This window comes from Mastigoproctus giganteus, chromosome 5, assembly GCF_048544385.1.
Source record: "Mastigoproctus giganteus isolate SK-2022 chromosome 5, ASM4854438v1, whole genome shotgun sequence".
Classification (NCBI taxonomy): Eukaryota; Metazoa; Arthropoda; class Arachnida; order Uropygi; family Thelyphonidae; genus Mastigoproctus; species Mastigoproctus giganteus.
Genome location: NC_143579.1, coordinates 177,279,310 through 177,292,218, shown reverse-complemented (window position 1 = coordinate 177,292,218; position 12,909 = coordinate 177,279,310). Strand labels below are relative to the sequence as shown.

The following is a 12,909-nucleotide window of genomic DNA, read 5'->3' as shown; positions in this document are numbered from 1 at the left end:
TTATGAGTTTTTTGAAATAACTATCTCTTTAAATATATTTCAGACTACTGTTTTGTTGTTTGTCCTGGATTCTTTCAAAACGTTATGAAATAAAGTTCAGGATAGGAAAAGTAAGATTTCTTGTTCTTAAAGAAATTCATCTACAATTAAAGAATGGATGTACATTAGTAAGTTTCATTTCATATGTAAATATAAATAAAATAATTATATTTTTTCTTAATCTTTAGATGACATAAAGAATAGCAGTTATATCTAAATAAATCTCTTTTTAATGACAAATCCTTCTTTCATTTAGTATGTTCTTGGGTACAGATGGTAATATGCTGTGTAGATGACAAGTGTTCATTTTCATTGAATGTCCAGTTGGCCAACAGGAGTTAGAGATATAGATATTCTTTGTTTAGCAGCGTACATTCCATAAAATTGCTGTGCTGAATGAAAATTACTTTTTCAACGAGAATACATGTAATATGATAAGATGCATTCTGACTAAACTTTTTCATGTATAATGTTGTCAGTCTAACGCTTTCATTTGTAGTTCAGCTGCTAAAGTATTATTTTAAGATACAGCAGACTCTCGATTTACCGAGATCGGATTAACCGGGAAGCGGCTTAACCAGGACATTCTAAATAAAAAAAAAAAAAAAAAAATCGACCAGAAATCATAAAATTCAAGTAATAACTAGAATAGGTATAAACAGATATTTTGCAAGTCGTAAATAAGCGAAAAGAAGTGGCGTTATAAGTCGTCATTGGGAGATTATCTTGCAACCCCTGCTGTCTTCACCTTCCGCTCAAAAAAAAAAAAGAGACCAAATGTTTAGTATGATTTAGTGCGTCGCTTCGATTATTGTGTTCCGTTGTACTGCAAAAGACATTTTGTTTTGTTATTTATATCAGGGATGTCAATTTTTTTATAGTAAATATATATATTTTTTGTTTAGAAATCACTAAAATGATGGGTAAACGCAAAAGAGTTGTGCTTTTAGTTAAACAAAGACTTGAAATTATTCAAAAGTTTGAAAACGGTGCATCCGTTAATTAAATCTCTAATGAACCATTATAATGTTATTTGACCAAACCATACACTACATTGTAAAAAATAAAAGGAAGCTATTCAATTTAAAATTGACATCGCAAAAAATAAAGGGAAGTATTATATTGGATACACGAGTAGTACGTGGTAAGTTTTTTATCTATCGCCATACTTTTTACGTAGGTTGCTGAACGTTTTTCTATAGAGTATGTCCCTGACTTACGCAACTACGGATTTATGTAAATTTGTTTTCACTCAAATTTTTTTTTTTTTTTTTAGGTTGTAAAATTTAAAACAACAAAAAAATAATAATAATAAGCAATCAATAACGACGATCACTGCACGCATTGCACAAGCGAGATCGGAGTGACAAGCAAAAAAAAAAAAAAAAAAAAAAAAAGGAAATAAGAGAAGGTTCTTACAATTATTTATGGGGTTTTTTTTTTTTTTTTTCTTTTTATATGACTGAAGATGTCAGTGAAGGGGACACACATTTCACCATAATAACGTAAAAACCCACAGAATTCCAGCTATTGGTATTATCGCAAATGCAATAAGATCAAGTTTACTACCCGTTTATGATAGATTGCACTAACAGAAACGCCCTATTGGGCTTTTCTGTTAGTGCAATCTATCATAAAAGGAAAGAAGAGAAGGTTCTTACAATTATTTATGGTTTTTTTTTTTATATATGACTGAAGATTTCAGTGAAGGGGACACACATTTCACCATAATAACGTAAAAACCCACAGAATTCCAGCTATTGGTATTATCGCAAATGCAATAAGATCAAGTTTACTACCCGTTTATGATAGATTGCACTAACAGAAACGCCCTATTGGGCTTTTCTGTTAGTGCAATCTATCATAAACGGAAAGATCTATCATAAAAGGAAAGAAGAGAAGGTTCTTACAATTATTTATGGTTTTTTTTTTTATATATGACTGAAGATTTCAGTGAAGGGGACACACATTTCACCATAATAACGTAAAAACCCACAGAATTCCAGCTATTGGTATTATCGCAAATCCAATAAGATCAAGTTTACTACCCGTTTATGATAGATTGCACTAACAGAAACGCCCAATAAAACGGAAAGTGCAAATTGTTTTTTGTTGACCTCCAGAAATGTGCTTTAGTAAAATGTGAGCTCACGCAGGTTGATGATAGTGAGTTTTCGCCTTAACCCTGTGAAGTTCTTTTCCGAAAATTTAATTTTGACTGTTATCATGGTGCTGACTAAGAGAATAAGTGACAGCGCTACTAGTAAATCTACCAAGAAAAAGAAAGCGATCGATTTGGATCAGAAAATTAAACTAAGAATGTATGAAAATGGTCCAACGTTAACAAGTATTGCGCTGAATTCAGATTTGTCAATGTAAGATATATGTTATTAGCCATTCCCGAGTTACGTAAAACTCGAGGAAGTAAGAAGTCCTGGAACGTATCTCTTACGTATGTCGGGGACTTCTGTATTTTTGGAATAACCGGGAAATCAATTTTCCGGGATTTGTGTTTTACCATCTATCCCGGAAAATCAAGAGTCTACTGTAATTGTATATGCGTAGAATTTTTATAGAAATCGGAAAATTTAATTAAAATTAAAAAATAATTAAACTATAAAAGAAATTATTAAAAAGTCACCATAAACAAAGAAATTACTGTATTGATTTATTGGGAAGCTGTGTTGGAGGTGGCTTCATCACTTTTGCTGAATGCATGCCTTATACAATCATGTTCTGTTAGAGTTATGCTTGTCGCTGATAATGAACTTTTTCTAAAAAAGATTATCTAGTGTAATTTGCACAGTACTATACTTCAACTTCTTCCCATCAATTTTCTTGTAACATTCAGTCAATTGATCCAATTCTTGCTTCATGTGCCCTTGCTAATGCTAATTCCCTTCAAACACACGAACTCTGGTTTACTGCAGGGGGTACATCTCTTTAATAACAGTACTGCATTAGTTAAAGTGAAAACATTGGTGTAGTTTCTTTGTTATTATATGATGAGTGATATGTCTTTTTCTTAGGTTAAATGCACCTTGATTTCGTAGGTTAGATTGAAGCTTTTTTTTTTTTTTTTTTTTTTGAAGAAATTTAACTCTGGTTTTATGGACTTCTCATTTAAGTTAATTAGGTAGTGAGGGGCATTGTTGAGAAGCACAATGTGTTTTTGATTATATTATCTTTTCAATATTTCTTAGTAGCAGGGAAGAAGTAAGAAGTAAAACATTCTTCAGAAATCTTACTAGTAACCTACCCGATCTGGTTTGATTGCCACACAATATGAAGAGAGGGGTTTTAATATCCTTTAGGATCTCCTTTGGATTCTCTCTGTAACGTACTAGCATGTGCTTCAACTTAAAATTCCATTCAACAGTTGCTCCTAAAAGAAAGGTTAGCCTATCTTTTGTGATCTTAAGCCCAGGTACAAACTTTTCCTTTAATAATCTGAACCGAAGATGAAACAGAACAATGAATCCCATAATTTCTCAATGATAATTGAGAAATTATCATATATCTAAAAAACGAGAGAAATTATCATATATCTAAAAAACGAGAGAAGCCTCGACATACATTGAAGTTTTCAATGTAGACAAGGTTGAAAAGTTTCAAGACAATAGCTTGAAAAGTTTCACGATATGCTTCTGCTATGTAAAAATCTTTTTTTTTCTTTTGAGTGCTTGTACCACCCAGAGCTTGCCTGTGGGCATAGATACTTCCTGTGGGCATAGATTCACTTTCTAAATATTCAAAGAGGCTCTTGGCTTTCACTTAAATTATCATGGTGCTTAATGGGATTCATTGTTCTGTTTGGTCTTCAGTCCAGATTACTAAAAAGGTCTCCATTTTTCTATTATCAAACAATGCAAATACTGCAATTTAACAGCTGATGATGGAATTACATCCTGACAGCACTTCTTTATTTTTTGGTATAGTATTTGCAGTTGATTGAACAAATCCCATTGAATTAGCAACATCAACCACACGATCACCCCTTTTCAAGATGTTTCTAAATTAATACATTTCCTTTTACCAGCACAAGGAGTTGAAGAGGATGGTCTTTTTTAAAGATAATGAAGGACAAATTTCTTTAAAATGTGAATCACAAATAATTTTAAATGCAATAAGCAATTTTCACTGTGTAACACACTATAAAAGACTGATACAGAAGTAAAATAAGGAAAGGCGACATGTGATTTTGATTGTTTTAATTATTGATAGTTAATTTTACATTTTAATACATTCAACTATCTGTGGTGCGATCATAAACAACAAGGCGTGCACACAATGCCACCAACCCCAAAATACACACACAAAAAAAAAAAAAAAAAAAACCGATTGTGTATATTCTGTTATATTTTTCCACGTACTGTGAGTATGTAAACTGTGATGGAGCGCAATTTAGAACTTAATCTTGAGATTAACGAAGTTCAGTTGAATTTCGTTGGTGAACTGATATTTGCGATTAAATTAATTTTAAGGATAAAATTAAATAACTGTAACCTTTAATCTCACATAGTGTGTAAAGAAAAATGGTGATGCATGAAACATTGAGATTTTTGTGATAAGTTCCTTGGAAGGAAAACCATGCAAAGTGAAATTTATATCCGAGCTAAATGAAAACCCTGCAAAAGTGAAATCTTTTGCAAGGTTTTAAGTGAAAGTGTGCTAAATGAGAGATACTTCTACTTTCTGAGTAGCAAAGGATCTTAATTTATAGAATTTATATGTATTTATTACTCTTTTTAATTAAATATTAGCACTAAAATAAAATTTAGGGCTAAAGCCATGGAATGTACTAGACACACAAGTTAGTGCAGTGCCTCAGATCTGTATGTAATAAATCACCGAAGTTGGTGAAATGGCATAGTTTTCGTTACATCTCATATTGTGAATACCTTCACAACAAGTTGCCTGTCATTGTACTACTTTGAATAAGTAATGCTTCCCCATTAGAGAAGGCTATTGTTACTTATTCGAAGCAGTACAATGACATGCAACTCGTTGTGATGGTATTTTCGATATGAGATGTAATTAAAACGATGCCATTTCACCAACTTCGGTGATTAATTATGTAGAGAAGTGATGCATTGCACTAACTTGTATGTTTAGTATATTCCATGGATTGAGGATTTAGCCCTAAATTTTATTTTCTCTTTAACTATTTTATACTGTTTGGCATATCTTATTATGGAGTTAACTTCATAACTGGGTTGTCAGTCGTTATACAACAAGGTACCACCCACCAATGAAGGGCCAAATAGCACTGAATTGGCTGTCTGGGTGGTGGTATCCACTGGCAATAACTAAGAATAGTCTTCTATTGTTATTTAGGAGGCGTTCAAAGTAGTTAGAACTTATTCAAAGTAGTACAATGACCGGCAACTTGTGAAGGTATTCACAATATGAGATGTAATGAAAGCTGTGCCGTTTCACCAACTTCAGTGATTTAATATGTGTAGAACTGATGCATTGCACTAATTTGTGTGTCTAAATATTAGCACTTACATAGATTTTTGAATTCGTGAACTGTGGCACACATTTGAGAAACATGGAAGAAATGAAAGGTGCAGAATCATCATAGATTTTCTGATTTAGAATTAACCTTAATCTTATTGTTCAAAAGAAATACTCATTGTTTATCACTACTAATTAATTGTGTTTTAACTGTATTTGCATTCTGTGCTTGCTCTTTAAGACTTATTACAAGGCACATACACAGGTTGATCAGTTAATTCACAGGTTGGACCTACATTTATTATAATCTGTATTGCTAATGTCTTCCAGTGCTCTTTCCTTTTTGAAAATTTTCTTCAAGTGTAATGTTTGTATCATGAATGAATCCACTCATGGAAGTACTCCCAGAAGCCATTTCTTGTTAAGTCTTTTAGAGTGGTCATTGTGGCCACAGAATCTCCACCTTTGTTAATGCACTGGGCCACTTAAAAATTTCAGTTTTCTTCAAACATTTGTCTCCATAAACACCAGACATTTTTCTCGCAGTCTGTAGCATTAATATGTCAAACGCAATAGTGTATAAGAAAACATTGCTCAGTCTTCAAATCTTCCATTATTCCATTCCTGAATTAAATGAACAGCTTGTGTATTAAGGTCCATTTTTAATTAGCTTGTTTACCATCGTTAATGTACACATCATAAAGAGCATTAAAATTATAAATGAAGTGTGTGTATATTGGGGAGCAGTGTTAATTTCTCAAGTACGTATGGGGAGACAGCTTTCCAGAATATGAATAAATGATGAACATCCTGCTTAGTGTTAGTAATGTTAGTTATTCTTACTAAATTTAGCACCACGAAGTTTACATTCAATGATTACATTAGCCACATTGATCTGGTATGTTCTGGTTTTGCTACAATGGCACATACTGATTGTTTGGTAATATGGCATCCATGATGACTCACTGCTGCAAGTTGCTAAGCTCAGTGCCTTGATGCATCTATTGTATTTCATTGATATTATTATTATTATTAGTTTTTTTTTTTTTTTTTGTAGTTGTTGGCGCATAGGCTTCTGTGGCCATAATGCACCTCCCAAGGTTTTTGCTGTACTTTGATCCAAACCCGAGGCGAGAATCGAACCCGCGACCTTTGGGTTGCCAGGCCCGGCTAGCCCGGTCAGCCTTATTATTAGTGATATGGTGCACGGAAACCCGAGGCTCATGCTGCACCAGCCAAAAAAAATTTCCCAAGTTACCCTGAGAGAGAGAGAGAAAGTAGAAAGAAATCACCAAGAAAGAGAAGAATGATGATATCCAGCTCAGGACCCTGGGTTTACCAAGCCCATACTCACCAGATGTGAGCCCCTGAGGGTGTATATGCTTACTTCTGTGGGAATGCAGATATTTTGATACCTATTCTGACAATGTGAATGGCAGATATTGTTTAGGTGAAGGTAAAGAAAGCCAACACGAGAACAACGAGAAATGTCAGATAACTTACATGGAAAATTAGTGTCCAGATATGGAACTCTAGTGCTGCTTGCTCGGTAAACAGACGGTAGGTGTTATTGGTCTGGAGCAGAAGTCGAGAACAATATGTTGATTGACAGGTAGGCGTGGAAAACGATGTGCTGATTAGTGCAGGAACACAACACACGATTAGCATCGGTTTAGTATAACTTTAGTAGCACTAATGGTCACTTGTCTCAATGGTAACTTGCCCTAATCGCATGTGCCCTAATGAACGGTTTCCATAATGGTGGAAAAAGGTCAGGTTACCTCCATTTGAATCCCTTGGGAGCTTCAACCCCTCCGGAAGTGGAGGGGTTCAAGCTCCCAACCTAACCTAACCTTTTTTTCTTTAGAATTGCAGTCATATTTAGAAATACATTCATAAAAAAATAAATTTTTTTTATGACTATTTTTATTTTCTTATTCAATAATATGCCCTAATGGTGAAAAAAGGTCAGGTTACCTCCACTTGAATTCCATGGGAGCTTGAACCCCTCCCGAAATGGAGGGGATAACCTAACCTTTTTTCTTTAGAATCATGGGTGGACTAGTGCATAAATTGTTTAATAACAAATATTAATTTTTTATTACTGTACTTTTATTTTTAAAGACACTCATGCGGATACACACGTATCATAATGTCAATCAACACCTCAATAGCTATTCACTATATATATATATATATATATATATATATATATATATATATATATATATATATATATAAAGAATCTTTCTTTCTCTTCCTATTGTTTCCTAAACCTAACGTTTGAGGTTAGGTCACAAAATATAATGAAAAATAAAGAAACCTTTTCTTTTTTTTTTTTTGTAACCAAACCTAAATCAACAATATAGTAAAAACACTCATGAACTCCAAAAATTTGCTTTTAATAATGAGAAAAAAACATAATGAAGAACATAAAAATGAACAGAATGAAACTTTTATTAATTTAGTTTTCGTCAAAAAATCAACCGATTTTATTTTCCTTACAAATTTCTTCCATCTTAAAAAGATTCATCGCTACTATTTACCTGTTTACTGTTCACCACAAAACTATTATACACCGTTCTTTACTCATAAATACACATTATAATACCAACCAATGGCTACACAGTAGCTTGTCGTCTGTTGTTCCCACCACCAATCATTTCATCGTTTGCCATGCCTACCTGTCAATCAATATATCCTTCTTGATTTCGGCTCCAGACCGATAACACCTACCGTCTGTTTGCCGAGCGAGCAGCGCTAAAGTCCGGTGTCTGGAAACCAATTTTCAGCGTAAGTTATCCGACATTTCTTGTCGTTCTCGTGTTGGCTTTCTTTACCTTAGCCATTGTTTATTTTTACTGAATCCGAATAGTGTCCAGATAGTTTTGGCAATGTAATGTTTATGTGATACTAAGTATATAAGGTATATCAAAGTGGTGGGCCACATTCATTCTGTCATCATCTGCTACTGGTTAGCATTGTTAAACTGCTATGAAAATAATGGTAAAAGGGGATAATATATAATGCATAACTTATAAATACAAACAGTCTTAATTGTTATTGGTCATGAGAACCATTAATGTGGTTTATACCCCCTCCTTTCCCTGCCTATGCAGATCTCTCTTTTGTTGTTTAAATTTTCCATTTATATATTTTTATGAATTATAAATAAATTTTGTCCCAAATATAGAGCATGTGTCATAACTTTGAGCTGTCCTGTCAGGATTTATTCAGTACCTAAAAACATAATAAAAGTTCATATAAACGTTTGCCCAATTCTGAGTGGATTTTGAGCTATGGTTATTTGAATTCTAAACAAGTTAATTGTTATAAGCAGTGCATTACATTCCAGGTGTGTTAGATTTTTATTTCTTAAATTAATTGAATTTTTAATTTTTTTTAGTTAATCAGTTAGTAATCAGTTTTACTCATTAACTCATTAATTCACTAAAAGAAAGTAGTTGTTTTCACTTCACTGCACATATCACAACATGATATTCACTCCAAGTTTTTGTAATACCTTATAATCAACAGCATGCGAAACATATTTCAGTCTTTGTTATATAGTAAATCAAACAATCATAGTATACCTTCAATGCTTTCATAATGCAGTATACTTAGTTCTTCCTGGATTTTAATAATAATTGAAATATAACAATTATTTAATGTTTCTGCTGTGATTAATATGATTAGCAAATAATACTAATTCCTGATATGTGTATTTAAATGAAAGGGACAAAGGGCCAGAGAAATCAGAGATGGATATAAGTTGTGCATACTGTGTGGTTAAATTCAAGGAATGAGGTGGGTATCATTATGAGTAAAGTGATTCACTAATGATGGCTGAACTAGTGCTAAAGAAGGAAGTTGTTAATATTATAAGTGCTACATTGGTCATGAGTTGCTGAATCAGAGTAGTGTCAATATCCAGTCTCCAACTAATCTGTTGTTTAATGATTAGCGCTACAACCGAGCTCAATCCGGAGCTCTGTCTCACAAAAGCCATTTAATTTCTCCATTAAATGAGCATCAGCTGACTTGCAGTGAAATGCATCCTACATACCAATGAGAGCACTCCACCAATCAAGATAGCAGGATTGCAATCACCAACTCAGTGGAATGGGCTATAATGTTCTGTTAGCCAAACAGACCGTTTCCTTTATATAAAGAGATGCTCACTTCTGAGTTTAATAACAAGCACCTACTGTGGAATAACTGATGGATATTCTGTAAATATTTACAGAATGTACATTCTATAATTTCAATCAGCAGCGAGATGAATTTGGTTGTAATTGAAATTTAGAGCCCAAATTGTTGAAATGTCCTGAAGTCTTCTTTCATCTTAACTAGTGACTGTTCTTATTGTCCTGCTCATTAGGTCTAAGTTACAACCTTATATCTGAGTTCTATATATTCTTGACAGTGTTACTGAATATGTTCCTAGCTCTCCTTTACTTCACAGAAACAAATTACAAATTATAATATTAGGGTTCTCTGTAAATGATTACATCTACCCCCCCCCCCAGTTTTTTGGGGGGAAACCTTGTTATCTATACGAGACCGACTAACTCAGCCACGGAGTGAAAAAAGCCCACTAAAACTCCACAGAAACAGCGAGATCACTCTGAAACAACCAGTTCATTTCCAAAGAATGTCCTATGTCCAGTCAATAAAAACGGATTGTAGGTTTAGGATAAACCATTATTTTTCTGATGAGCAATTTCTTTTATTTCAAATTTTGACATTGTGAAGCATGCTGAAAAATTTGATAATTAGACACATTGTTATCCACAGTGGTATATGTATCTAGAGTGAATTTCATGTTTTTGTTTTTATTATGCAAAATCAATAACAAATATTTCAAAAGCAACATGTAAGACTGTAGATATATATAGAACTAATGGGAGAGTACAAGCAAGTCAACTTTATAGCAGCACTGGTACCAGTCAGGGTGCATGCTGTTCTTCAAGAAAAATAGCTGCAAAGAGAGTGACAGGGCACCTAACTTGTTTTTTTGCATATAAGTACTCTGCAAAAATTATCAAAAATCCTTTCAAAAACTACTGAAGTTAGTGTCTCTCTGTATATAGAAAGGGAGAAAAAATTTAAGATTTTTAATCATTAGCTAACACTTTATGTGAGATTGTTATTTTGGAAAGACACTTGTCAGCTACCCTCCAACACTTTTAGTTTATAATTCAAACAGCCATAGCTCCATAACTGTTCAGAATCTGATATTTATGTGAATATTTTTCATTATTTCTCTGGCCCTGAATTGACCCTGGAAGTAAAACTCACATGTTGGTAAACACTTTGTATAGATATATTTTGCCCCCCCCCCCCCTTCCATGTTCAGCAGCCCACTATAAATATTTGTACATTCTGTACAAATACTAGTCAGCAGCCAGATGAATTTGGTATTAATGAAAATGTAATAGAGCCCATTTGTTGAGTGGTGGGGGACTGCTGTCTCATCTGTTTCAGTGGTATAAGCCAGATTTGCACTGTATTGGGCAAAGTTGTAAGGTATGTAAGGATTGAGATTGTTTTTATTTCAATCTGTTATCTTTAAGCAGAGTATGGCTATTGAAATTATAAGAACCATCTCTTTGTAAATCATATTTTTAGTCTCATACAAACTAGATTTATAGCACAGGAGAGGTGGTTCCAGGGTGTCCTGTGCATTTTTATTCAGATTTTCAATCTTTTAAACAAGATTGAAATATGCTTCTTTATTTACTGTATTAAGAAAAACTGGTAAGTAGGCTTAGTTAGTTCTACTTAAAGCTTATGTTCTTCTGTTTAATCTGAAAATATGATAAATTATATTTATATGCTGTATTAACCTGTGTACATGTTTAATTATTTTTTTAAATTAAACATGATGGACATTATGTGAGTATTAAATTAAATTAATTTTCGAACTGGTTGTTGGTGCCAGATTAGTCAATGTAGGCTAGCTTGGTAAAGGCACAAGAATCAGAGCCTGTATGTCTTATAGGAAGTTTATATTCATATACCTAGTTTATTGACTTAAGTAAATATCAGCTTTCATATTCATTAACAGTCAGTCTTATTTATGTGGAATTTATATAATGTGGTGATTGTCCAGTAGTTTTTTTTTTCATTACAGCCCCTCATTTCATGTAAAATGTGAAAAATTATTGCATTTTTTATATAATATTTAATAAATAAGTTAATACTTAAAATTTTTGTAGTTTTTTGATGGTTTACTTCAATTAAATATATAATCCATTTATAAGAATTTAACTAAAAACATTTGTGTTTTTTTATTTAGAGTAAAAGCATTATTCTAATTAATAATAATGTTTATAGAAAAAATTGCCTTTTGTTTTTGATAATTCTTTTCTTTAATAATATTTATTCATTAGTAACTGGAGAAGTTATCCTTTATCAGTTTCTTACAATCCAATATCCCTCTCCCCCTCCTTCCAGGAAATTGAGAGTCTTTGGTTCAGCAGCAGTCTTGTTAATTCTTCTTACAGGTAAGAATTAATAATGTATTTCACTTAATAATGCAATTATTTCTTTGCCTCCAGAGATAGCATTTTAGATCCCATATAATAGAGAATTATTGGTATAGAAAGAATTTTTTTTTTTTTTAAAGTATGTTATAAAATTTAAACAATAGTTTCAATATGTGATTCTTATTCTATGCTATTAGATACCTACTACCTTTTATGAATTTTTATATAATTTATGAGAAATCTATCCTTCAATATTTTACAAGATGCTTTTTTTCATAAATTTCAGTTGAGTCGATGCTGTGTTTTCTAAAATTAGTCCTACTGTATGCTGAAGTTCCATTCAGTTCAATTATTTTTATATTAATATTATCTAACAATAAAATAAATAAATCAACTTAAAATGGGATGAAAGATGTAATTAACTTGAATGAAAACCAGATAAAATATTATAGTCACAAAACATTTCTGGTAAACAAATTAAAACTAAAACTAGCAGTCACATATGCTCGACACATGTGATTGTGCCTGTGGAGTTGGTTTTTGTTTGCTTTCCTGCTCTGAATAAATACTTCCTCTAGATACTTGGAGTTTGTGTGGTGTGTGTTTATTCTGATTGTTCAGTTTCATACATGTAAAAGTTTAGAAGCAGTTTACCATCTCTTTTGATGGACGGGATTTCAACCATTAACATTCTAGAAGATAGTGTTAATGAAAAAGGGTTAAGTATACAAAGTTATTACACAGTTTCCCCATCTAACAGAACACCCTTATCCTTATTAAGAAGAGAATCATTGCAGTTTGAAAAATTCACTATCCTTTGATTCTCATCCTTCATATTTAAATTAAACAAGAGTGGTTTATGGTCTGGTCTTATTAGAGTCTTTTTCCCAACTAGCAAGTTTCAGAGACATCTCAAAGG

At 32.6% G+C, this 12,909-nt stretch overlaps 1 protein-coding gene across 1 annotated transcript in view; it reads left to right on the top strand.

The window, feature by feature from the left end:
• The window catches only part of hob (bridge-like lipid transfer protein family member hobbit), a 916,854-nt gene that overhangs the window by 25,735 nt on the left and 878,210 nt on the right, over positions 1-12,909 (top strand). Inside the window, exons 2-3 of the mRNA XM_090374277.1 lie at positions 44-167; positions 11,959-12,008. Coding sequence (XP_090230403.1) covers positions 44-167; positions 11,959-12,008 — 174 coding nt within the window. The remainder of the gene's footprint in view (positions 1-43; positions 168-11,958; positions 12,009-12,909) is intronic.